The following is a 24,926-nucleotide window of genomic DNA, read 5'->3' on the forward strand; positions in this document are numbered from 1 at the left end:
AGGGTCTCCAGCGGTGCACAGCCACGTGCTAGGCCTTCACATCCCCTCGCCACTGTTCACCACCTCACCCAGAGCAGCTTCCAGTGCTCTACTTATGGAACTCGCCCTCTACCAGTGTCCCGACTTTTATGTTAAATTATATTTTACTGTGTTTTTTCTTTGTTTAGATGCACAAGTACCATTGCGTTACAGTTACCTACAGTATTCAGGACAGTAACCTGCTGAAAGCCTGTAGACCAGGAGCAATAGGCTTCCACCACACAGCCCAGGTGTGTAGTGGGAGCCAGGTTTGTGTAAGAGCACTCTGTGATGTGCACACAACGACAAAATCACCTAACAACATATTTATCAGAACATATTTGTTGTTAAGCACAACTGTGGTTGCTTCCGATCTACAGTGTGCATGTGAACCACAGAGGGACCTGGTTAACGTGCAGATTCTGCTTCAGTAGGTCTGGGTGGGGCCTGAGATCCTGCAAACACTCCCCCCACTGGCCGGCCAGCAGCCCACGCTTTGAGCAGCAAGGCCAGAGGTAGAGGCAAGAGAGTCCCCATCACTGGAAACAGATTTCCTCACTGAAAATGAAAAAATTGGATGCTGTTCAGAACTGCAGTCACCCAGGAGGCAGTTCCCAAGAGCCAAAGCCCCTTGTTGGGCCCCAGAATTCCTTAATTTCTGGGCCTGCAAAGCTGAGGAGCAGGCCCAGGCTCTGGTTACTCCCCCAAGACAGGCAGCTTTTTCTCCAGCTTTGCCCACCAAACCCTGTGGGGTTCTCTCCTCAGAGAGCGTTTGTTCTCCAGCTGAGGGTTCAGATGAGCGTAGCGAGGAGCTCTCAGCTGGCTGGGGGTGGGCGTGTCTTGTGGAGAACGAGAGGTTCTGCAGCGTGGGAGGGCTGTGGGATGCATGTCCTGGCACAAGCTCTTGTGCTCTGGAAATGTTTGCTGGGAGAGTGAATGATAAATAAGGCTGGAAGAAGAGCTGTGTGGCTGGATACAGGAGTGGGCGGTCTGGCGGAAGTAGAAGGTTGACTTTGCCTCCTTGGTGGTGATGTTCACGGCTGGGCTTCAGTGTGAAATTCCAGGTGTAGGGAGTTTGTGTTTTGTGAGGGCATGGGTTGGTCAATCTTGTTGATCTGTCAGATTCATAGCAGACTATTTGTCGAATGAATGAATTAATGAATAGAAGAAGAGCTAGGGAAAGTGATGGCGTGCCTGAAACTGTTGCCCTTCACCTCCTCCTTGGGCCGGCTGTGGGAATGACTCACATCCGGCTGCCCACTCACTCTCTCAGCCTAAAGCCACATGTCCTGGGGTGTGTGGCAGTGAGCCGACCCCGCCTTGTTTCTGCTACAGGATCTTCATGACACAGAATTCCTGAGTTTCTAGCATTTCTAGCAAGTTGCCTTGTATCCCTGCTTTCCTGGCATGTGCTGAGAAGCTCAGCCTGGAGAAAACAGGGTCTCAGTTTAGGTTTCCAGAGAGGTCATTCTGAAGAAGTGTTCAAGGACACTGGGCTGTGCTGAAGTTGGGTCAGGGGGGAACCGGAGATGCCAGGACTATTTCAAGCTCCAAAAGCTGTGCTTCTGCCCCCTCTGTCTGGGTCCTGAGTCACATCACACCCAAACGTGTGAATTCAAAGCCAAAGGGAAGAGACTAGGCGGAGAGCAGTCGGGGAGGAGGCATGTAAAGTCTGGAGTGGTGAGGGGGGGCAACTGCCCACGCCTTGTGTTGGTGGAGGAACAGGCCAGTTTGCCTGGCAAAACCAAAATCCAGCTCTTTTTTGCTGTGGGACGCTGGCCTGAAACCACCCCAACCAGCGAGTCTCTGCATCACAGCTTGGCTGTCTGGGTGCTCTCTGCATCCTCCCCCTACATGCCCTCTCTGTCTGGAACTTTCTGTGGACCTTGTGGCGGCAGAGCCATGGATACTGGGTGCACAGTCCTTCGTGATGCGGAGTGAGGGTGGCCACACCCAGTGCAGATGGAAAGGGGTGGTGGTGATGCTGATGTGTGGTCCTTGAGATGTTATTTTAAATCTACTGCTGCAGGGCTTGACCATAGGTGGGGGCAAGACAGATTTCCTTTTTATTCCTTTTTTTATTGTATTTTCCCCCATTACCATTTAGTCCCCTTGTACTCCCTCCCCCCTGCAATCACCACACTGTTGTCCTTGTCCATGAGTGCTTTTTCCTCTTCGATTAAAGATTTCCTTTCTTGAGAAGTCTCAAGAGAACAGCTGCCAGTGACTCTAAGACATGGTCAGGCCCCTGCGTCAACTGCAGTTCTGAAGAGAGCATGTGCCCTGGCTTCCTGCCTCTTCCTACTGGGAAACTGTGGGCAATCTCAGAGTCAGGTCTCCTAGAAAGGTCCTTTTCTACTCCAATAGGATTTGAAGAGGCTTAAAATATAGACTGTAAAAGCAACAGAGTGAATTTTTAAAAAAGAAAAAAAAGGGGAAGTAAATGTGTTAACCTAAGTGCAAATAAGAGCTAACACCCAAGGCCATTATGTTTGCCTCTGCCCTTACTGACACCCAGGGAATAATAGCACTTAGAAACTTGAACTTTGTTACATTCCTCACTGGTTTCACTGCTGCTTCATCACCTGTGCCTCAGTTACTTCACCTGTAAAATAAGGTAAAAGTGCATCATCAGAGGCATACTGAGAATGTCACATAAGGTAATACATACAGAGCACCCAGAATGATTCCTGGCACAGTAGGCATACAATTGCATTGTAGATACAGTTATTACTACTTCATTCATCTGAGACTATAGCCAAGCAGAGGGCAGGGGTGGGTAGAGAGGGGGATGTTCTCATCTCCTCAAAGGCTTCCACCTTCTCCTCCCTGGACATCCCCCCCCACCCCACCCCTCCGCTCCCATCCAAGTCCTAACAGACAGCCTCTGAATTGCCTTTGGTCCTGGCTCCATGGTGTTTGCATCCCCACTGAAGTTCCCCTTCATCCAAGTAGACTATTTTCAGGATGCTTGCTTTGTGCCTATATTTAAAGTAAAAGGCAGAAACTAGACATCTTGGTGCTATTGCCATTGTTTAGGCTATTATTATTTAATGCTCACCTAGCTATATATATTGAATTACTGGAAAAATATATTTTTTCTATTATCTGGAGCAAAGTGTACTTTTAAACATTTATTCTGTAACATGCTTTAGAGGCAGCCCCTCAGAACATGACAAACATACTTTCTTAATTTTTGACTATAAGCTATGTGGCAACCAAAGCAATTGAAACATTTAGGTAAAGCCTACACCTTAATTAAGAATTAAAATTCTAGCCCTGGCTGGCGTAGCTCAGTGGATTGAGCGCGGGCTGGGAACCAAAGTGTCCCAGGTTCGATTCCCAGCCAGGGTACATTCCTGGGTTGCAGGCCAGAACCCCCAGCAACCGCACATTGATGTGTGTGTGTCTCTCTCTATCTCCTTCCCTTCCCTCTCTAAAAAATAAATAAATAAAATATTAAAAAAAAAAAGAATTAAAATTCTAGCTCTCCAAAATACTAGGAGCATTAAAATCACAAGGGGCTCAACTATAGTCACATGCCTAGTGAGTAGCAGAGCCGGTGGTCTGGCCTTACAGTCTGTGTTTAACCAGTGGACAAGACGGCCTCACTAAGGTCCTAGAGAGTGTGTGCCAACACCTGGATTCTAACACACCCTTAGGATCTCTGCCCTGTGTTCAGCCATAAGGTCAGAACCCAGTGTCATTGTGTGTGAACCCGTGGTCCTCATACCTCCTCTTTTTTCCCACTTTCGAGGCACTGTAACTTCTCTCCATAGGCAGAGCCCTGCGTTTCCTCCCCTAGGGGAAGATGAAGGCAGCCAGACCAAGGCCAGTCCAGGTCTCTAAAGGCATTTCTCCCCAGGTGAGGTGGTAAAGACCCACCTTACTTCCCCTTTTTACTGAGGTTGGCAGAGGCACTGAGCTGTCCAGGGGAAAGGATTAAGATCATTCTAGAGCCTGAATACGTGGACAGAATTCACTTGTAGTGCAAGGGGATTTCTGTGGAATCTCCCACTCCCCCAAATCCACTCAAGGGGCTTGGATGGTGCTCTCTCACCTGGATGGATGATCATCTGGATGGATATTTGAATGGCTGCCCCACCACCTCCACCACCTCCACCACCTCCACCACCTCCCACAGCAGTGGTCCAGCAAGCGTTTGCCAACTTTAGGAGTTACACCACTGATGGGCCAAACTATGCCCATGGACAGAATGAAAAAACATAATAGGAAGAGTTCTAGGTAATTTCCTTATAACTGCTTTGAAAATTGTTTTAAATGGCAGAACTCTGAGGACCTTTAACAGATGAGTCCATTTATTCAAGTTTTTCATAACCTTGAAATGAAGTAGGGTTGCCCTGGCCAGCGTGCCTCAGTGGGTTGCAGGTTTGATTCCTGGTCAGGGCACATCCCAGGTTGTGGGCTCCATCCCACATTGGGGTGTGTGCAGGAGGCAGCCAATGGCATCTCTCTCTCACAAAGATGTTTCTCTCTGCCTTCCCTCTCTGTTGAAAAAGTAGGGTGGAGGGAGGAGGTGGATGCCACAATTGCATCTGAATTGCACTCCAGGATCAGTGCTCCTGGACATGCACTTTGTTCCTCAGGACATGACCTTGGGACCTAGGGCCCTAGAGCTTTGTAAATTACTCACACAAGTCCATTATAGCTAGGTTAGAGGATGCTCAGGTGGAGTTTGACCTTGCACAGATGGCTCAGACATAGCAACGACTGAGAGTATCTTTGTTTCTGCTCTTCAGTGTGCAGCTGCTAGAGGTGGCAAGAGAAGGGGGAGGACTCTAGAACATTCTAAGCCCGGTTGGTCTTTCTGGTTGGAATTCTTTAGTCTCACTACAACCCTGACAAGAGACCACGACCTTACTTTTCCATGGCTTAATTTCAAGCTGTATGATGATGAAATGCCACCAAATGTGCAGAGCCAATTTTATTAATGTGAAAACCACACCATAGAGCACATAGAGACCAGAAGTCAATATTTTCTGGGTGGGATGCAAAGAGAACATGACCTTCCATACTTTTCTACATCCTAAAACAGGTATATTCAGGGACGAGCGAACCGGGAATTAGCATTTACTGAACGCCCTGCGTTCTAGCCACACTGAGACACTGAATTTCCGCTACAAGGCAGGTACTGATCTCTAACTAAACTGCCATTCGTGGCGCAGCGGGAGACTTGGATGACGCAGTGTAGCGAGCAGGAGTCAGGACTGGACTCCGAATCGGTGTCCTTTTTCACACACGGCCGTGCCGCAGAAATTACAGACGTTCGTGGAAGTGCACGGGGGACAGTCAGCTCTCGCGGATGGCTTATTCCCGTGGCTGTCCACTCTGCCTCAACCCGGTGCGCGGCTGCGGGAGCAAAGCCAGCGGGTGAGCTTCTCCCTCCTCCGGGACGGGGCAGCACCAGTCTGGCCAAGGGCATCACAGGGGCGACCACATGCAGGGACTGAACCCGCCGCGTCACCGACAAGGTGCGGACTCCGGACGCGGCGGGTTTCAGATGTGCTTGAAGTGCGGTTTCGGCAAGGCCCGCACGGTAAAACCGAAGCTTAACGGAGAAGCCAGGAACAATCGTGGTCGCAGCCTCTACAATACCGCAGACGACCCCCACAGTCAGCCCGCTGTACTATCAGACCCGCCAGGCGCGGCAGCTCACCTCCTCCCGGTGCGATCAGCTGTTCACGGGGCCGTGGCCCCCAGCGCTCCACTGGCCAATGAGCGCTGCCGCCGGGTTTTCCCGCTGGGCACGACCCGCCCGCGGGCTTGAGTCACCGGGGGCGGAGCTTCCGCGGCTCGCGCGCGCGGGCGCGCGGTGGGTCACGTGGGCCGCGCGCAGTCTATAAGGTGCGGAGACTGCGAGTGCCATCTGGGTGATGGCTGCCGGCGTGCGTTCCCGGTTTGTCCTCCTCGGTTGCTGAGACTCCGCTGCTTCCCGGAGGTTCCAACCCCACCTGCCGTGTGCTCGCCGCCTGGACCTCCCCGTCCCGCTCCGCCCTGGTCTTCTGTGGTGAGTGGGGCGCCGCGATGACTGGCACCCTCTCCCGGGCGGGGTTCAGGCCTCTTGTTGTACACCTCCACCCAGACCGCGGCCTTTTTGGCGGTCCCGGCGCGCGGGAGCAGGAGCTGCCTGTTCTGCTGCCCGTGGAGGGTTCCTGGGCGGGCGCGTGGAGCGGCGCGCCACGTGCTGGCCGCGAGTCCTGCCGCGGGCGGTGGGCAGCGGGCGGTGGGCGTATGCCAGCGTGGTTTCGTGTCCCCCCAGGATGATCCCGCGTCCCCGCGCGTCCCCGTCATGGCCTTCCGCGCCGCGCCGCTAGTTCCCCGGAGCCCGAGGCGTCCCGGACCACAGACACCCGCGCGCAGCGTATAGCAGTGACCAGCCCGGTGTCTGCCGCAGTTTACAGTATTTAATTTTATATAATATATATTATTTATTAGAGCGTTTGTGATACCTCATACTCATTCTGTTTACACGCCTGAAAGCCACGCAGTAGTTGTTAGGTAAGGCCGCTGCTCTGAGGATGGCGACCACCGCGACCACGCTGGTGGCCAGCACCGTGGCCGCTGGCCCGCTGGTGGACTACCTGTGGATGCTGATCCTGGGCTTCATCATCGCCTTCGTGCTGGCCTTCTCCGTGGGCGCCAATGACGTAGCGAATTCGTTCGGCACCGCTGTGGGTTCTGGGGTGGTGACCCTGAAGCAGGCCTGCATCCTGGCTAGCATCTTTGAGACCGTAGGCTCTGTCCTGCTGGGAGCCAAAGTGAGTGAGACCATCAGGAAGGGCCTGATCGACGTAGCCATGTACAAATCACGCCAGAAGCTGCTGATGGCCGGATCAGTCAGTGCCATGTTCGGTAAGTTCTGTGACATGTCATTCTCTCTGTGTTGGGTGAGCAAATGCCTGTCCTATACTTTTAATGTGAGACTGCAATGCGTACATAATGGAATTTTGCCATTTACTAAATAAAACTTGACTGTGTTTCAGGTTCTGCTGTGTGGCAACTAGTGGCATCGTTTTTGAAGCTTCCCATTTCTGGGACCCATTGTATTGTTGGTGCGACCATTGGTTTCTCTCTTGTGGCAAAAGGTCAGGATGGTGTCAAGTGGTCTGAGCTGGTAAAAATTGGTAGGTTTAATTCAGAATGGCTTCTTAATTTTTATTCTTGGCATGGTCCAAGGTACTATGTATAGGAGTATATTGTATAAAAGGGAGACACACGCTAAAGTTATGAAAACAATACTGAAATTGAAAGTGTGTTTTGGTTCCAGCTTTTCATTAGTTGACATTTTTCTTAATGTGTTCTATTCCAGTGTTGTCTTGGTTTGTTTCTCCGCTGCTTTCTGGTATCATGTCTGGAATTTTATTCTTCCTTGTTCGGGCATTCATCCTCCGTAAGGTAATCTTTCTCTCCTCCCTTCCCCTCCCTCCCAACCCCTTTATGCCCTTTTATGAGTCACATTCAGTGGTATTCAAACCAATAGCATTCTTGCAAATGTGATTGATACGTGGGTATATGGCCTTTGAAAGCTGAAAAATTCTTTACCGTCTATACACCTTTTATATGTTGCTGTATTCTCTGAAAGAATCAAGCTTTCTGTACCTAAGAGGGCATTCGGGAGGGAGAATTGAATGAGTGCTGTGCTGTGCCAAGGAATGGGAGAGACTGGAAGCGGAAAATTAGGGAAGTGTATTTAGGATTGCTCTAACTGTGTGCAGATTATTACTTATAGAATTAAAAAAATAAATTTATTGGGGTAACATTGGTTAATAAGATCATACAGGTTTCAGGCATACATTTCTATGATACTAGGTCTGTATATTGCACTATGTGCCCACCACCTAAAGCCAGACCATCTTCTGTCACCATGTATTAGGCCCCTCTCTACCCCTACCCCCTCACTTTCCTCTGGCAACCACGACATTGCTGTCTGTGTCTGTGAGTTTCAGTTTTATATCCCACATATGAGTGAAGCAGATTACTACTTTAAACCACCATTGTGCAGAACATTTTGAATCGTAAGCTTGGGGTTCAGCAAGTCACAATTTTCCTGTGGCTTTTTCTTAGTGCCACTGAAGTAGTAGTGCGGGTCTGCACAATTAATTCAGTAGAGCTGATTATCATAGCCTGTTTATAAGCTTCTTGGTGGGGAGTCTACTTCTCACAGTGCCTTTACTGGTTCTGACTAGGTAAAAAGAACCAGTAAAGGTAGTTTTTCTTGGCCAGAAAAATAATCCAGACAGCCATTTAATTTCCTGTCCTCTTGAAAATCCCTTTTCAGGGACTCGATAGCGTTTCTTTTATCAAGAAGTCTGTTGCTGGCTCCAAAGTGGACAAGAAAGGGTGTTGTCATTGGACTGAGTTACAGCAAGAATAAATGCATTTTTCTAAGGAAACAAAGTTGTCCTTTTTCTGAGGTGAATAGCTCTTAACTGTCCATTGTAAGTTCCTAAAAATGCTTCTAAAGTGTAGAAATCTGAGTGAAGGAAGATAGGTAGCTTAATCCTCAGGAGTAAGAAGAATATGTTTAGACTCACTTGTTGGCTCCGGTTCTGGGCTTCTCTAGGGAAAGATTTGAACCTCTTTATAGAAACTGTGACTGGTGAACTGATTCCTGATCACTGTTTCCCATGGCATGAGTCTGGCAGAATAAAGCAGTTCAGTACTTTGAAATCTTACAACATTTGTAGCCTGGAATAATTTAAACGGAAACAGTTCGTTGGTATTTACTGGTGCTGTTTATACAGCAAGCTGACGTGATTGCACCTACTCTTTCCCTTCCCACAGCTGTATCACACGACGACGTGATGCTTAAAGTGGAGGCTAACCACTAGGCTCAGACTGGATGTTTTAGTGTTCCTGTAGAGTCGCACAGCTTCACACCAGAGAACCTGGGGAACTGACAGAATCCCTTGTTAGGGGTCCTGTTTATGTAAAAGTTTTACACCAGGTCTCTGTTGATTGGTTATTGGGAAGCAGATGCATCTGATTCTGGAGTGGTTTTGTGGGTCTTGGGACAAAAAAAAACTTGCCTTCTTTCTGGGGAGTGGTGGTTCTCTGAGGTACAGAGGGAGATTTTGAGGTGCCCAGACCTCTTGTTTGAGGAATGCATGCCAGGTATTTTTACCCCCAGTTACTGAGAACTTCAGTGAGATGTCTTAACTTCTTAACCCTATATTCCTTGTTTGGGTATGAGGGCGGACATGATCAAAAGTGACTGAAATAGTGTTTTGAAACAACACTGAGGATCTTCCTCACCTTTAACCCCCTCCATCTTCCTGCCCTGGGGTGCTTGTTCTTGCACATCCACTGTATCCAGTGTTTCAGTAACATGGGTTTTCAGGCAATGAGTGTGCATACTTCTGGTAAGGTAGGTTTTAAATCTCAAGAAACATCCTTAGGTGACTTTTGAGGGTCCTGGCTGTTAAAAGTCTTCCAACCTAAGTTTTTGTTTTGGAAATTGTCATTGAAATTGCTTATTTAAAAAAAAAACTTTTATTTTTAGAGAAGGGAAGGGAGGGAGAAAGAGAAGGAGAGAAACATCAATGTGCAGTTGCCTGCCATGTGCCCCCCACAGGGGGTCTGGCCCTGAAACCTAGGTGGGTGCCCTAGACTGGGAATTGAACTGGTGACCCTTTGGTTCTCAGGCCAGCACTCAATCCACTGAGCCATACCAGCCAGGACTGAAATTGTTTTTTAAGAAGTTTCTATTCTCTAAATGTTTATTCCAAGGGCATTGAGTAGTATAGTAGGAAAAAACAGAATGGAGGTGAGATACTTCTCTAAGAACTGGGGCGATAAACAGGAATAGGGGAAGGTGAAGTTTTCCTGTTGGGTATTTAAATTCTAGTCAAAGAAAATGGGTCTTTCAGTATTCTCCCTTCTATTAGGAATCACACTGAATATATCTAGGACATCTTTTCAAACTCAGAGGAAGCTTTTCTTTAGACAATACTTGCTGGAACATTAAATATGTAAAATATAAAGCTGTTCTGGTTTAAAGATGGGAGGGTTGTGGAGACCCCTTTCCTAACACACGTAAGTGGATGATGAGACACATTTCCAGGTGAAGTTTTGGGGGTCGGGTACAACAGGAATAAATGGTAATGGAAAAATACAATAAAAAATAAATTTTAAAAAGTTTTGAGGGAGTGTTAGATGGGCCACAGGGTAATAAGTATCTCATAAAATTGTCAGTCCTGGTTACCTCTTGGGAGAGACTGAGGAGTCTAGAGTGAAAGGGAGAGCTGGGTTGCTGAGGTTTCTCCTTTTTCCTAGCCTTTTACGAACCTTGACTTTTTAAAACCATGAACCTGTCATTTCATAATAAATTATTATTAGTGTCATTCATTCCCTTTCCTGTCCCCAGGTAGTGTATTACTGGTTATGTTGGAATATATAACTGCTATACAGAAAAATAAACAAATACATGGGCTCCTTCCTCTTTGACGAACCAGTTATCGTTTGATACCAAAATACCAAATATTATTTGAAAATCTGTTAAGTCCCTACCTGAGTCTGTGGAACCCTAATGGGTTTTGATTGGGGTGGGGGTCTTAAGTTCCTTGGAGAGTTTTCTTAAACCACAGATACTTCTAAAAGAAAAATGTATATACACCTCAAGTTCATAACCTATCAACTACCCTTGGGGCATGACCCACGTTGGTGAGTTGCTCAGGGATGCTTTACCAGTGCCTGGGTTCTGTACTGTATTTATGGTTTTCATTTTGGCTATTGATCTGTAGACAAGGGGCTGAAACTCCAGCGTGCTTTTCCGTGAGGGCCCATCTCCACTGATGTGGATCGGCGCCTCTTTCTCGTTTCATTGATCTTAAGCCGCTGCCTCCCTCTTCCGAGTGTATTGGCTAATCCTACTGGAAGCTTTAGGATCATTTTTGGGCCTTTCCCTCTGTCTCTCCCTCCCCAAGGTTTTCCCTTGGGTTGTGATCAAGAGAGCAGTAAACCTTTCGCCTAACGTGGTTCTAGTTTAGCCTTTCCTTGTGTTCAGGCCCACGTTCTTCATTCGTTTAAGTGTTTGACTTCAGTGTTTTTCTATAGAAATAATACACATTTCTTGTAAGTGGAACTCTTGTCTCCAGTTGAATTGGCCTCTTTGCTGTTCCTTAAATACTTCAAGCTTTTGCCTCAGGGACTTTGCACTTGCTGCCATTGTTGTCTAGAAAGACCTGCCCTCCCCCGCCCCCCACCCAAGTACCCTAGGTGTATACAAGCTTGTTGAGTTACGCATTTGTGTCTTTGCTCCACCAGTACTCATCCCCCCTTCTTGAATTAAAATGTCCTCCTCCTTACATTACTGCCCCCTTACCTATCCTTCTTTATACCTTAAGACAGAACTTGGTATTACTCTGTGCTGGAATATAGTTGTTAGTTCTTTGAGAGCAGGAACTCTGTCTCATTCACCCCTGTATTTCAGTACCCACAATAGTGCTTGGCCCAGTCTGTTGAATGGTGGGTAATCTAGCACGTGATTGGTCTTTATGTTAGGGCTTCAGTAAATCATTACTAACGGTGTGCTTATCAGATGTCTAGATGAGGTAGTTGTTAATAGGTAGGTATACTCTACTACATACTGTATTTTAAGAAATCTTTGCAGGTATATAGTCAGGTGAGAAATGTTCTAACATCCCATGGTCTGCTTCTTGACACCTCTTATAAATGTCTAGTGCACCATCAGGTGTGTGCTTAGATTTGTATCTGGACAACAGGTACCTTAGAACCCTGGGTGTTGAAACTGAATTTTTGGGACATTGCCTACCAGTGACTAGCATAGGTAGTCTTGTTAAAACCTGGGCAAAAAAAACAACTAAACAACCCCCCAAAAAACAACCAACCAAACAAACAAACATAAACTTAAATTCGGGTAGCTGGAGATCAGCCTTGATAGCCAGACTTCCAGGAACAGAGGTAGAAAAGCCTACTGGCTTTGGGAACTAGTGTGAAGAAACGTATTGGCACTGGAATTCCTGAATCTCCCCTTTTACAAGACTCTGTAGATAAGGGTTAATCTTCACAACTTATCAAGGTGTTAATCTTAATGTTATTTTACAGGCAGATCCAGTTCCTAATGGTTTGCGAGCTTTGCCAGTTTTCTATGCTTGCACGATTGGAATAAACCTGTTTTCCATCATGTATACTGGAGCACCTTGTAAGTACATATCAAAATATTTAGATGTAAATTTAAAGTTGTTTACAAAACTTGCATTAAATGCCCGATTTACCCCTTTTTGCTTTACAGGGCTGAAATCTCCTAGAAGGTGGCTGGCCTGCACCCATTTCAGAAGGCTGCAGGCTAGTGTATGCTGAGTTAACCTAGATAGTTTTTCAACCAAAGAGACCTGCTCAGATTCTAAATCACTACAGACCTTTACTCTTTAGTCTTCACAGGACCCAAGATAATACGGTCTTCTCCCTCCCTTTCTCCTGTCTATGTTAAAATACTGGCACTGGTACGGGCCTCAACTGCCGACTGCTGAAGAGACCTTAGTTATATCTGGTCTCCAGTAATCAGCCATTTAGCACTGGTATGCTGGATATTTTCATTTTTCTCTCCCAAATGGAGCTACTTTTGTTTCTAAGTACTAAATTTACTCCCCTGAACCTGCTCGAATGAGAAGAGTTGGGATGTTTAACACCTGGTCTAAGTGCACGTGGAAGAAGAATTCATGCAGCTAAGAGGAAGAGTAATTTGTGAGAATGTAAAGATGGAAATACTGATTCTGTTGGGGGCTAAGGCAATTTCTGGGTTAAGTTATGATGCATGTTTAATTTAGCAACTGAAAAAGATGGACAACTTGTGACTTGTCCGTTAGGGCTGTGCCTGTGCTGATCAGCTCAGGCAAGCATCCAGATTCGTTTGGCCTGAGGGTCTTTGACCTTCAAGTCAGTGCTTTTCAATTTTGACTGATGCACTGGACGGAATACATGTGTTGTGCTGCCCAGGACACACGTGCATACAGCAAGGATGAGGGGAAGGGGGTCTGGAAGCTACTCGACTTTACAGTGATGCTGTGCACTCATATTTTCAAGTAATTCTTTTTAGTTTAGTTTTTTTTAATACTTGTGGCCCAGTAAAATGATTTCATTTCTGACTAATGGATTACCTCACTGAAGTAATATCACCAGTCAAAAATGGAGTTAGCTAAGTACATTGAACCTTTGTCCTTATTCTAGTAAGAGTCAGGAGAGATAATGGACACCTTGATGAGGATATTGATCTTCCTTAGGGCATACCAGCCACCCTTCCAAACAACGCAGGCACAGCCGAGCGTGCGTGCAGCGTTCCCTCCCGTCTCCAGTCGGCTCCTTCGTGCTGACCTGAGGCGTTTCCGAGAGGCTCTCGGTGCTGGTGTTTCATGTAGCGGCCGCAGAGCTCATCATTCAGTGAAGTCAGAAACTACCCTTTCCATCATTTTTGAAAAGGGAACTTGGATGTTTTTGTTCTGACCTTTGTGGATTATTTACAATAAAAAAAGCAGTCTCATTTCCCCGTTTTGACATGGAACATGGGCAAATTTTAATTGTGTTGGAAATAGAGTGAATTTCATGTGTGTTTTAGTTTGTATGACTTAACTACATGATCAAGCTTGATAGCAGGAATTAAAGTGGAAATATTATAGTCACTGTAAAACTTTCATTTGGAAGGGTCCTCAATTTATATCTGATTTTTAAGCAGTAATCATTTTGGGGTGCCAGAGAATTTCTATTTTTTATAAATAATTTAATTCCTAATAAGCAAAAAAAGCAGAACAACCATTGTAACTAAGCTCTTCTTGGATAAACTAGAAATCATAACATCTTTTAGGCTTAAATAAGATTCTTTGGTGTTTTGCTTCTGTTATTAATAATACGCTTTGGAGCCTATTGGCATTTCAGTGATAAGCAGATGGTGACTAATATTAATGATTCCTGAGCCTTACAAAAAGTAGGCAAGTTTCTAAGATACAGCTTATGAGTGAAACTGCCACTAAACTGTTTCCCTTTTGTGAAAGGCAGCCTTTTGAACTGTTCCAACCTTTTGATGGATAATATCCCTGTTTTTTATCTTAGTTTGGTAATGAGTCTAAGAGATAATCTTGTTAAAGAATTGTGCTGGAGGCCAGCACAGTGGCTGTGATAACTCCACAGAGAATTACCTCAGTATGATGGGTGTGACCATGGGCACCCTTCCAACGAAATATGCTCCATCAGCCACCGTCTGGAGGCTGCGGGTGTGGTTCCATTTTTTCATAATAGTTGTAGGTTCTCAGATTATGGTAATTCCCACCATTGTGGAAAGCAAAGAAAGGAAAAAAGCTAGTTTGTGAAAGAGCTTGGGAGACGTCAGTCCAGCAGGTGTTTAAAGTGGGCCATAGCGGTGTGGGTTCAGGTGACAACTGGATTTCCCTCCCCCCTGTACAGCCGCGAGCACAGTAGTAGACCCTGTGGACCTGAGGCTGGCAGCCGCTGTCAGGGTGTGGGGCTGGCTGGGGGGGCCTGAATCCCCACAGGAGGGTGTACTCACTGTTGCAAGGGCTATAGCCCTGGGTTTTCAAGATGCACCTTTTATCTCCTAGTGCTGGGCTTTGACAAACTGCCTCTGTGGGGCACCATCCTCATCTCGGTGGGATGTGCAGTTCTGTGTGCTCTTATCGTCTGGTTCTTTGTCTGTCCCAGGATGAAGAGGAAAATCGAACGTAAGTAACACGTCATAACAGAAAGTCTAACTTGTAATGTTGTGCTTATTACTTTTTGTTTGGCCACCTGTACAAATCCACTGTTTGGTTAGATTGGCAAAGTCAGAAATTTTAAATGGGTATTGGAGGGTATGGGCTTGTTGTCCAAAGTATGTTCTGACTGACTGACAATGACATGAGGCTGGTTCGAAGCAGTGTTGTGCCTGTGCTTTGGTCACACGCTGGGCATTTAATCTATGATTTTACTGTGCCTTGGTCACTTGCCAATGATAGACAAATACAGACTTTGTACCCTATATTCAGTGAGAATACTTAAGGACACTTCAGGGTACCTTAACGAAAAATAAGGGGCAGATACAAAATGCTTTCATAGAGGAAACATTTCCTGAATTCTGTGTATGACTTCAGATTTAGACATTCAAAGCTGTGGTCAGTGTATATATCTGAATTGACTGTTCTCAGAATTGTAGCACAGACTCGAGAGGTGAACGTTTTCGAGCGTCAGGCATCACTCGGGCAGGCCATCCCTGCACACAGTATCACAGTGTAGTTAAGCACTAAATAAATTTTAGTTAGTGTCAGTCTTAAATCTTGTATTTTTTCCTTTCTGGTGGAATTCTCTTAATATAGCCTCTTTTTGCCCAGTTCACTTGCAAATGCTCGGTTAGTGGTTGAGTTTGCTCTCTGGAAGGGAGGCAGCCCTGGCTGCAGTGGCCTTGGGAGCAGTGCTGTGTCATGCGGCTGCACCGAGGTGCCCGAGTGCACAGTGGGAGCGGGGGCCTCGGGACTCGCTGACCCTCGGGACTCGCTGACCTTGTTTCCCCTCAGTCTGGGGAAGACGACACAAATCTCACTGATGTTGTATATCCTGGTTTGTGGCTCGACTGCGATGCCCAAACGGGCATGTACACACGCTGGGCGTTGGCAGGACGGGCAGAAGTTACTCCTGCCTGGCTGTGGAATTTAGAATCATAGGTGTACCTCTGTGTCACAGAAGTGGAAGTTAAAGTGGTCGCCTTTAGCTGCCTGCAACTGGACGTGTTGCTTGGCTTAAACTGATGGAGGGGATTTTGGGGGAATTCCTTTTTTAAAAACATGAACTAGATACAGGCCAAGTTTTTAACCCTTCGCCAGACCTGGTTTGAGTTACCTTTCACTACAGAACAGGCCGGCAGGGAGCTAAGCATGGTTTAAGTGTAAAGGGCTTGTAAAGCACAAGACACTCTGGTCCTTTACGCAAAGACTTTGTAACCTCTGATGCAGGGTGTCCTGCATTGCTGATTTCCTCCCAGGAAATAAGAGATGTGGCAAGTACAGGCAGGAAGGTTATTTTGAGTTTTTACTGAAGTTCACATATGTTCATGTTTTGAGATGGATTCTTTTTGAGGTGGAGAAAGGGGAAAAGTGGAACAAGTTGGTGTGGTCAGGACCAAACAAAAACTCGTTCTTTTCCAGGAGAAATAAAGTCTAGTCCTTCAGAAAGTCCCTTAATGGAAAAAAAAAATAGCTTGAAAGAAGAGCATGAAGAGGCAAAGTTGTCTCTCAGTGACGTTGAAAGCAGGAGTCCCAGCTCCGAGACAGGGCCTGCCACCGTGCCCCTACGGGCTGTGGTGGAGGAGAGGACTGTCTCCTTCAAGCTGGGAGACTTGGAGGAAGCGCCGGAGCGAGAGCGACTTCCCAGTGTGGACCTGAAAGAGGAAACCAGCCTGGACGGGGCCATGAACGGTGAGTGGAATTTCTTGGGTGGGGAAATAGTTTCACTTTTCTGCTGGTGTGGAGGCTCACTGGGTCCTGGTGCGCTTTGGGTTGAGTGTCACCTTTCGTTCTTGACCAGGTGCAGTGCAGCTGCCGAATGGGAACCTCGTTCAGTTCAGCCAGGCCGTCAGTAACCACATCAACTCCAGTGGCCACTACCAGTACCACACGGTGCACAAGGACTCCGGCTTGTACAAGGAGCTGCTGCACAAGCTGCATCTCGCCAAGGTGGGCGACTGCATGGGAGACTCTGGTGACAGACCCTTGAGGCGCAACAACAGCTACACTTCCTATACTATGGCGATCTGTGGCATGCCTCTGGATTCATTCCGTGCCAAAGAAGGGGAGCAGAAGGGCGAGGAGATGGAGAAGCTGACGTGGCCGAACACGGACAGCAAGAAGCGAATTCGAATGGACAGTTACACCAGCTACTGCAATGCAGTGTCAGACATCCACTCGGCCTCTGAGATGGACGTGAGCAGCAAGGTGGAGATGGGCCTGGGCGACAGGAAAGGGAGCGGCAGCTCTCTGGAAGAATGGAACGACCAGGACAAACCAGAAGTGTCTCTCCTCTTCCAGTTCCTGCAAATCCTCACGGCCTGCTTCGGTTCGTTTGCCCACGGTGGCAATGATGTCAGGTCAGTGGCTTTGAAGTTTCACATCTCTCTCTGTTCACACTGCTCGCGTTTTCATAAGGCTGAGCTTGTGGCCGCGATGCTGGTGCTGTCTGTGGGGCTCTGAGTGTCTAGGTAGGATGAGGCAATAGCAGTTGTTGACTTAACGAAACAAGCAGCAAAATTTTTGTCTTTGGAGAAATTCTTTGGATGATAAACACAGATATTGTTTAGAGAAGTCTTTTTGTCTGTGGAGGCGGGACCCAGTTTGATAAGAAATTTGGGGATGTAAGATGGAAAACTTACATTAATTCCCTGAGGGGTGAGTTTGCCATTGGCCTTGATTCTGTGGTTCACAAACTGTCGCTGGAGCCCCTGGGTGCTTTAGGCTCCCTGTGGGCAGACGGGCCCCACTAGGCATGGGGCCCCCTCTGAGCAGCTCCCCTTCCCTTCTGTTCTGTACGTGGCCGCCCTTCATTTCCTGTGAGACAGACCTGTTTGCTAAGCGAGCTTCAAGCTTCACTCAGGACAACTAGTAAGTTACGCAAGAAACTGGAGCTCGCCATTTCTGCCTGAAAAGCTATCTCTGCTCTCATTTTTCTTTCAGCAACGCCATTGGCCCTCTGGTTGCTCTGTATCTGGTTTATAACACAGGAGATGTGCGTTCCAAAGAAGCATCTCCGATATGGCTGCTGCTGTATGGTGGCGTTGGGATCTGTATCGGTCTGTGGGTCTGGGGGAGGAGAGTCATCCAGACCATGGGCAAGGACCTGACGCCGATCACACCCTCTAGGTAAGCCAGGCACACGGGCCTCGTTCCTGAGGTGCGCGGTGCTGTGTGGTGCCGCCACACCAGTCACTGTTTAGGTGAAGTAACCCAGCTTGTAGAAGCTTCTGACGTTCTCGTTGCTGTGAACTATTTAGATTTTACTTACTGTCTGGCCCTTAAATCTAATTTTGCTCAAATACTTATCAGCTCCACTGGTCTCACAACAGAATTAATTTTTCCTGAGGAAGATAGGTGTGCTAAGAGTGAATTGCTGTGCATACTCAGCCTTTGTTTTATTTGGGAGCCAAAACTGATGTTTTCCAAATTCTTAAAGGGTAAATGTTTTTAATGGGCTTCCAGAAAATCTTAAAACCTCAAATGTTAGAGAAAAGGGAGAAGAGAATTCCCAAGAACTGATGGAAAGTAGATTTTAAAGACTTCTGGCAAAGTAAAAGGGTCCGTGGAGGCCTTATGCCGAGTGGGCGCAGTGAGACAGCACTCGTTGTGAGGCGGTGTTAGCTCGCGCAGGAGTCCCAGTCCAGCCTTGACTGTTGACCATCGTCTCTTTGTGTCTGCAGCGGCTTCAGTATTGAGCTGGCATCTGCCCTCACTGTGGTGATCGCATCCAACGTCGGCCTTCCCATCAGCACCACACACTGTAAAGTAAGTGGGTGGCATGTGCCACGTCATTTGAATGATTCTGGGAATAGGTAGGCTTTTTTCCCCAGATACTTTGGTTTAGAAAGTTTTACACAGTGGAGCGTTGAAGAGTGCAAAGTTTAGGATATGTGTCAAGAATATGAAGGCTTACATTTTATAATTCCTTGTGTCTGTTACTCTTACTGAGGCAGAGAATGCAAATTCTCCCCAGATGATGCAGAAGTCCTTTCACGTGGAGCCAGCAAGTCTGTGAGGCCTGCTGGGCAGTTGAAGGGCAGTGTATGTAGGGCCCATTGGGACTGAAGCACATACGCACGTATTGAGCCCTAAGGTTGCTTGGTGACCATGTAGTCACTGCAGGGACAGGAAGACACACTTCCCTAAAGGGGGAGTTGAAGTTGGCTGGTCATGGAGCCTGTGAGTCACCCTTTTCTCTCAGGATCTCTTGCCAGGTGATTGGCTATTAGGTCTAATATCAGCCTCCCTCTAGAACAATCTCTGGAAAACCTACAGCTTAAAGTAACCTATAAAGCAGCTAATTATTATTAGTGCAGTTCATTCAATTCCACTAACTTGGAAGAGAAAAAGGAAGTGTTCCTTTCCTATCATACTTTACCCCAGTTAGGAAATTTAATGATTGGGTTTTCATGTTGCCTTCATCCTCCCACCAGCAATCTCCTTAACCGATCACAAACCAGCTTTCCTGGGCTGGGTCCAGTTCAACAGTCTGGGGTTCTTTACCTACTTTAGGTCATGTGTCTCTTTATTACCAGGCTACCACTGGCACTTTGGTAACCATTGGTAACCAGTTCCCTTGCTTGTTTTTCTCCTAGGTGGGCTCTGTTGTGTCAGTTGGCTGGCTCCGATCCAAAAAGGCTGTCGACTGGCGACTTTTTCGCAACATTTTCATGGCCTGGTTTGTCACAGTCCCCATTTCCGGCCTAATCAGCGCTGCTATCATGGCGGTCTTCAAATACGTCATCCTCTGACCCTGACCAGCGGCTCAGTGGGGCGTTGTCCTGCAAAGTGACAAGTTGCCAGTTCGTTTCCTGGTCAGGGCACGTCCCTAGGTTGCAGGTTCCGTCCCTGCTCAGGGCACGTGTGAAAGGCAACCGATCAATGTTTCTCTCCCTCTCTCTCCCTCCCTGCCTCTCTCAAAAAATAAATTAAAAAAAATGTTATCCTCTGAGCGGGAAGCCATTTGAGATGAGAAACGTGCCATTGTTGGGCCACCTTAGCATTCCTGCTTCTCTGAATGACTGCAGTGTTACAGAAGACCCAGGACAATCTTCAGAATTTGGGAGCTGTGAGAAGTGTTACTTGTGCTACAGTTGCTTTTGTGCTAAATATGACTTGTCTCAAAATTAGCTATTTAAATAGCCAGGTCTCCACTGGTTTCTATTGGCTGTGACTTCCTGTACATATTTATCTACTTTTTGTACCCAGCTGCAATTCCATTATGTTTTAATGAAGATAACTTGTGATTTTTTTTAATGCCATTCAGAGCCATTTGACAATGTGCTCTGCTTGGCAGTGTCACCAGCTTCTGCCCAAACATGCACAGGGACTTAACAACAAAAATGTACCTGAAGCTTCCCTTGTAGCCTCTTAGACAAATAGTCCCTTGCACGCTGCCCTCCTGTCGGCAGTGGTAGGTCCTGCTGGTGTCTGTGGGAACTTGTGGAGGGACGAAGTTCTTGGGCACAGTGAGACTTTAAATTAGTAACTCTTTGCAACCAATTTATTGACTTGTTGCCACGAGGAGGTAGGAATAAAAGCCTCTGGCAGTCGTGGTTGTTTCTTTAGGATTTCCGGCAGTGTGGGATGGATGAATGAATGGAGTGTGAACTTTGGGCAAGTTAGATGGGACAGCCTTTCATGTTCATCTGTCTACCTCTTAACTGAATAAAAAAGCCTACAGTTTTTAGAAAATTTGTTTTCGTGGTTTTTGTTGTGTGTGAAGCATGGGGTTCCTGATCAGCTGATCTGACGCCGTTAACAAGTAGGACCTACACTCAATGTCAAGTTCCCCACTCCTCCCTGTCACGGTTCCTGTGGTCTCAGGACACCTGACACCCACCTCGGGGCTACCGGAAGTGTGGCGTTTTCCCTTTAAACATTTTTTAAAAAAACATTTTTCCAATTACATTTGATATTCAGTCTTGTGCTAATTTCAGATATATGCATTTTTTTTCTTTAAGTAGCACAGCCTGGACATTTTCACGTTGGCACATGCAGATGTACTCACTTTTTAACATCCACAAAGATTCCTGTTCGAACGGACTATTTTATGATTGTTTCTAGCTTTGCTATTACAACAAATGCTCCAGTGTGTGTGTGTTTGGTGGTCTCAGTTTTATTTAAAAATTCTCAATGTTGGGTTTCTCAGTCCTGACCATTATCTTTTACCCTTGGTCAGGATTCTTAATGGAAAGTGTTGCTTTGCACACTAGGTTGATGGTTTCTGCCCTGAGAGCTAGTTTTGGGAGGATGTTTGTGGCAACCAGACTGGAACAAGGATAAGGTTCTGCCTGCCTGCCTGACCCTCAGGCGAGGGATCAGACCACTGGCTGTGTACTCGCGTGGAGCCGCGCAGACCGAGTGTTCGTTAGGCCCTGCACTGAGCTTCTGTGCACATGTAGTCCTTGGGACCTGCATAGGTCTCACCCTTATTTTACAGCTGATGAAAGAGGCCTGGAGAATGTCTATGTTTTACAATGTATTTTAGCAGAAAGTGGAAATTAGTTTTAGCCTTTGGGGCTGGCTGGTGTTTGAGGAAGGAAGTGGGGCCATGGTAAAGGGGAAGCTGGTACTGTGCCCAGAACTGAGGGTTGTGGAGGGGACCCTCTGAGCTTCGGTCCTGGTTTCCTCTCCTGGAGCCAGATGACCTCACACTGCCCAGACCCTGTCTGCCCTTTGATTAAGTAGAGAATAGTAACCCTCGCCATCCTCCCAGTGGCTGCGGGAGGGACAGCTGGGAAAAGACTAGAACCAAGGTTGTGAAGAGCAGCTAGACCTGGGGGAGAGGATCCCAGGAACAAGGGAGAGACCAGAGAAAGCGATTCTGCACAGCATGATGCCCGCCATGGCCAGGGACATGTGCTCGTGGGAACCCTTACCTAGTTTAATTCCGCACGTATATTGCCTTTTAGTAACTGCCCCCTTCCCCCAAAAAGTATTTTTTTGTTTGTTTGTTTTTTAAATGAAGGTCATATGTGTGCATATTAAGGAGTCAGGTGGTTCAACAAGGCTTGTAACAACAATGGGTCTGCCACTACCATTTTCAACTTTCCTAAGGCTTTCAGTCCTGGTAACCTCTGTCTCAGTGATGTTGAGTTCAGACTTCCCTTTGCATACACAGACCCTAACCTCTCACCTTCACTGTATAACTGAGTCTTAGTTTTGGTAAGATCAGTATTCTGAGTATTTAAAAAGTGCCAAGCTGCTGACTCATACAGTGACTATACTGGGATGGCTTCTCCTGACATTTTGTTTTTCCTGCAGTAAGTTATCTTTTTGTTGTTAATTGTCACTAATTCATCTCAAACTCCACTGGTGGTCTGATTTTGTCTCAGGACCTTCACAGGCCACAGGAGTGGCCTCCATCACTTAGGGAAGCCTCCCTCCCAGCTTCTGATCTGCTCCAGTCCAGACAGGTTACATGTCTGGACTGGAATCTTCCTTATCATTCTGGGGATTTCTTTTGTCTTGTGTTTTAAATGGCTCATTTCCTGTAACCCATTCTTCTCCCCTCTCTCTCTTTGTTTATACCCTTATTTTGTGGAGAATACCCCCTAGCAGCATCTTGAGAAGTGTTGGGGAGGATTTTTTTGAGACTGCATCTGGATGTGTTGTTTTATTCTATGTTCACATTTAGTTGACAATTTATAGAGTCTGGGTTGGAAATAATTCCCCTTCAGAGTACTGATGGTACTGCGCTACGTGCTGCTGTGCAAGTTCACATCCTATCTGATGACTTTGTGCATGTGACCCACTTTCCTCCTGGAAGCTCTTTGGGATAGTTACTCCTTAGTGTTGGAAATCTGACCGTGAAACTAGTTTATATTTCAATGGGCTGACTACCTCACTCCTTTGAAGCCCAGAAATCCACATCCTTCTGTTCCCAGAACTTCCTGAATTACCTTGGTATCCTCCACACCTTTCTTTCTTTCCCCCTAATTTCCCAGTTTTTTTGCTCAATACATTTTTGTTTCTCTACCTTGTCCTTCACAAGGACAATGTCCTACTTTGTGGATGCAGTCAGTATCTTTTTTTTTTAAATAATGATACTTTTAATCCATTAAAATGCTTCTTATTTTTCACTCTGGCTTTTTGCTGTGGCCTGTGTCACACCAAAGGCTTTCCTTGACTGTGTCATCTCGTATTTAAGAGCCGACCGAAACGCTGGTGGGAAACTCAGTGCATGGGAGGCACACCTGACACTGCCGGGCCTTTGTCTCAGGCAGTGGTTCTCAACTAGTGGTTTTTCTTCCCCTGCCCCCCAGAACATGTGGCGATACTGAGTTTTGGCTGTCACAGTTGGAGGATGCTTCTGGCCAGAGATGTTATAAACACCTTCCGGTATACAGGGGCAGCCCCCACAGCAAAGGATTATCTGTTTAAAATGCCCAAAGTGTTGAGGTAGAGAAGCCCTGGGCTAGGGCGATCTGCTGGACTGTTTCTTGGGGGAATCCCGGAGAGCAGTCAGGTCCCGGTCTGACTCTCAGAGCTGTGGAGCTGGGGGAGAAGAGGTCGCTCTTCCTTGTGTACAGTTGCGAGTACACAAAACAGTTTATCTTTGTATTATTATGTACTAGTTACTGTATTAGTTTCCAGATGAACAACTGTAAAGCCACTTTTGCCTCACCCTGTATTTGTACCTCCCTTTTTTCAGCGTGGGTAGTTCTGGCTGTGTGGCTGCAACATGTATGAATTTGATACCACAGTTTGGGTAAATACCCCAGTGACCCAATAACATGGTTCAAGTTTCAGCTGCTGTGGTGCACTAATGGTAAGCGCGTGCACGATGTACCAACGTGAATGCTGGCTCTTCAGTCCAGAAGTCGCATTTGCAGAACAGATGCGCATCAGCATCAATGACCTGACGCATCTGCTGGCTATGGGCTGCTGCGCATCCGTTACTCCGTTCACTCACAGATGACAGAGCTCCTGCCGGTGTCTCCTCCTGTTCTCCCGACAGTAGAGATGCTGCAGGCATGATGCTTTCAGCAGCACTGATGGGCTGGCTCCAGATTCTTGTAGGGGCTTGAATGAAATTGTGAAAACATGTTTTTACTATCAAACACATCTCTCACCGATTCATCCAGTGGACAAAAAGTTTATTTCAACTCTTCATGGACTTTGGGACAGGTTATCGATGCTACAACTGGAGATTTTGCAATTTCTTTAGCTGAGGCTTGGAAGCAATTGAAAGCATTAGAGCAAGAAGTGACGGTCACACACAGTGTGGCAGGGTTCACACTGAACGGAAACGGACTTGTGTGTGAAGCTGGAGGGCTGACGCTGCTGCTGCCTGGGAGGAAACTGGTGAAGGTGACCTCCCTGGCGCGAGGGAGGAAAGGGATGAAAAGGGCGCAGTGTCTGGAGGAGGAGGCTGCCTGCGGCTGCTCATGCAGGTTTCTTGGCGGTGGTTCACAACAGCGAAGGAAAGCTGTTATGTAGGAAGTCCATCCCCAAACACTTTAACCCTGGTAGTTCTGATGATTTAAACTGCAGTGTACTAAATAATAGTTTTGCTACTATTTGATTTCCGCTCACATTTATGACTCACTTTTTTAAAATGTTTTGACAAAATATTTTAAAGCTTGTAGGACAACCATTCTACCCATTGACTATTAGGTCACCTCGTGGAGTCACGTTTGCAGGCGACGGCCGCTTTTGCATTACTTGCCCTCAGCTCTGACTGCTGCTACCCACCCAGGGACCTCCTGTCGTGCCCTTTATGAAATACATGTCCAGCTAATGCCCCATGGAGGGCAATGCCTGACTGCAGCAGGGCATGGGGCCTGGGGGCTGAATTGTTGCTGCTTATAAAGTTTTAATTGCACAGACTTTAAATGTGCCCCAAAATAGAAGAGTACTGAACCCTACGTGCCACATGCCCATCACCCATCTCCTGCAACAGCATTCTGCTCTGGTTTCTGCTCCTCTTCCTTACACTTTTTAAAAATTTTTACCTGAGGACATTTTTTTTAATTGCTTTTTTAGAGAGAGGGGGAGAGAGAGAAACATCCATGTGAGAGAGAAACAGCAACAGGATGTTCCCCCAATCCTGTCTGTGCCCCAACTGGGGATCAGGCCTGCAACCCAGGCGTGTGCCAGGGAATTGAATCCTCAGCCTGTTGCTTTACAGGATGATGCCCAACCAACAGCCATACC

At 46.9% G+C, this 24,926-nt stretch overlaps 1 protein-coding gene across 1 annotated transcript; it reads left to right on the forward strand.

Moving 5' to 3' along the window:
• Positions 1 to 4,519: 4,519 nt before the first annotated feature.
• Positions 4,520 to 20,459, forward strand: SLC20A1 (solute carrier family 20 member 1). The gene is made up of 11 exons (XM_045827744.1): positions 4,520 to 6,046; positions 6,299 to 6,891; positions 7,023 to 7,163; positions 7,349 to 7,434; positions 12,106 to 12,202; positions 14,610 to 14,729; positions 16,185 to 16,454; positions 16,564 to 17,122; positions 17,706 to 17,891; positions 18,446 to 18,530; positions 19,361 to 20,459. Exons 2-11 carry the CDS (start codon positions 6,558 to 6,560, stop codon positions 19,514 to 19,516), a joined length of 2,034 nt encoding a protein of 677 aa, XP_045683700.1. The 5' UTR covers positions 4,520 to 6,046; positions 6,299 to 6,557; the 3' UTR covers positions 19,517 to 20,459.
• Positions 20,460 to 24,926: the final 4,467 nt, after the last annotated feature.

Source organism: Phyllostomus hastatus, unplaced genomic scaffold (genome assembly GCF_019186645.2).
Source record: "Phyllostomus hastatus isolate PE091 unplaced genomic scaffold, TTU_PhHast_1.1 phas_scaffold_78, whole genome shotgun sequence".
Classification (NCBI taxonomy): Eukaryota; Metazoa; Chordata; class Mammalia; order Chiroptera; family Phyllostomidae; genus Phyllostomus; species Phyllostomus hastatus.

Excerpts from the sequence above, each read along its gene's own strand:
- SLC20A1 (XM_045827744.1), top strand. The coding sequence starts at position 6,558 with ATGGCGACCACCGCGACCACGCTGGTGGCCAGCACCGTGGCCGCTGGC. Across the intron at positions 7,164-7,348 it reads GTCTGAGCTGGTAAAAATTG|TGTTGTCTTGGTTTGTTTCT; the intron begins GTAGGTTTAATT and ends GTTCTATTCCAG. Across the intron at positions 17,892-18,445 it reads ACGCCGATCACACCCTCTAG|CGGCTTCAGTATTGAGCTGG; the intron begins GTAAGCCAGGCA and ends TTGTGTCTGCAG.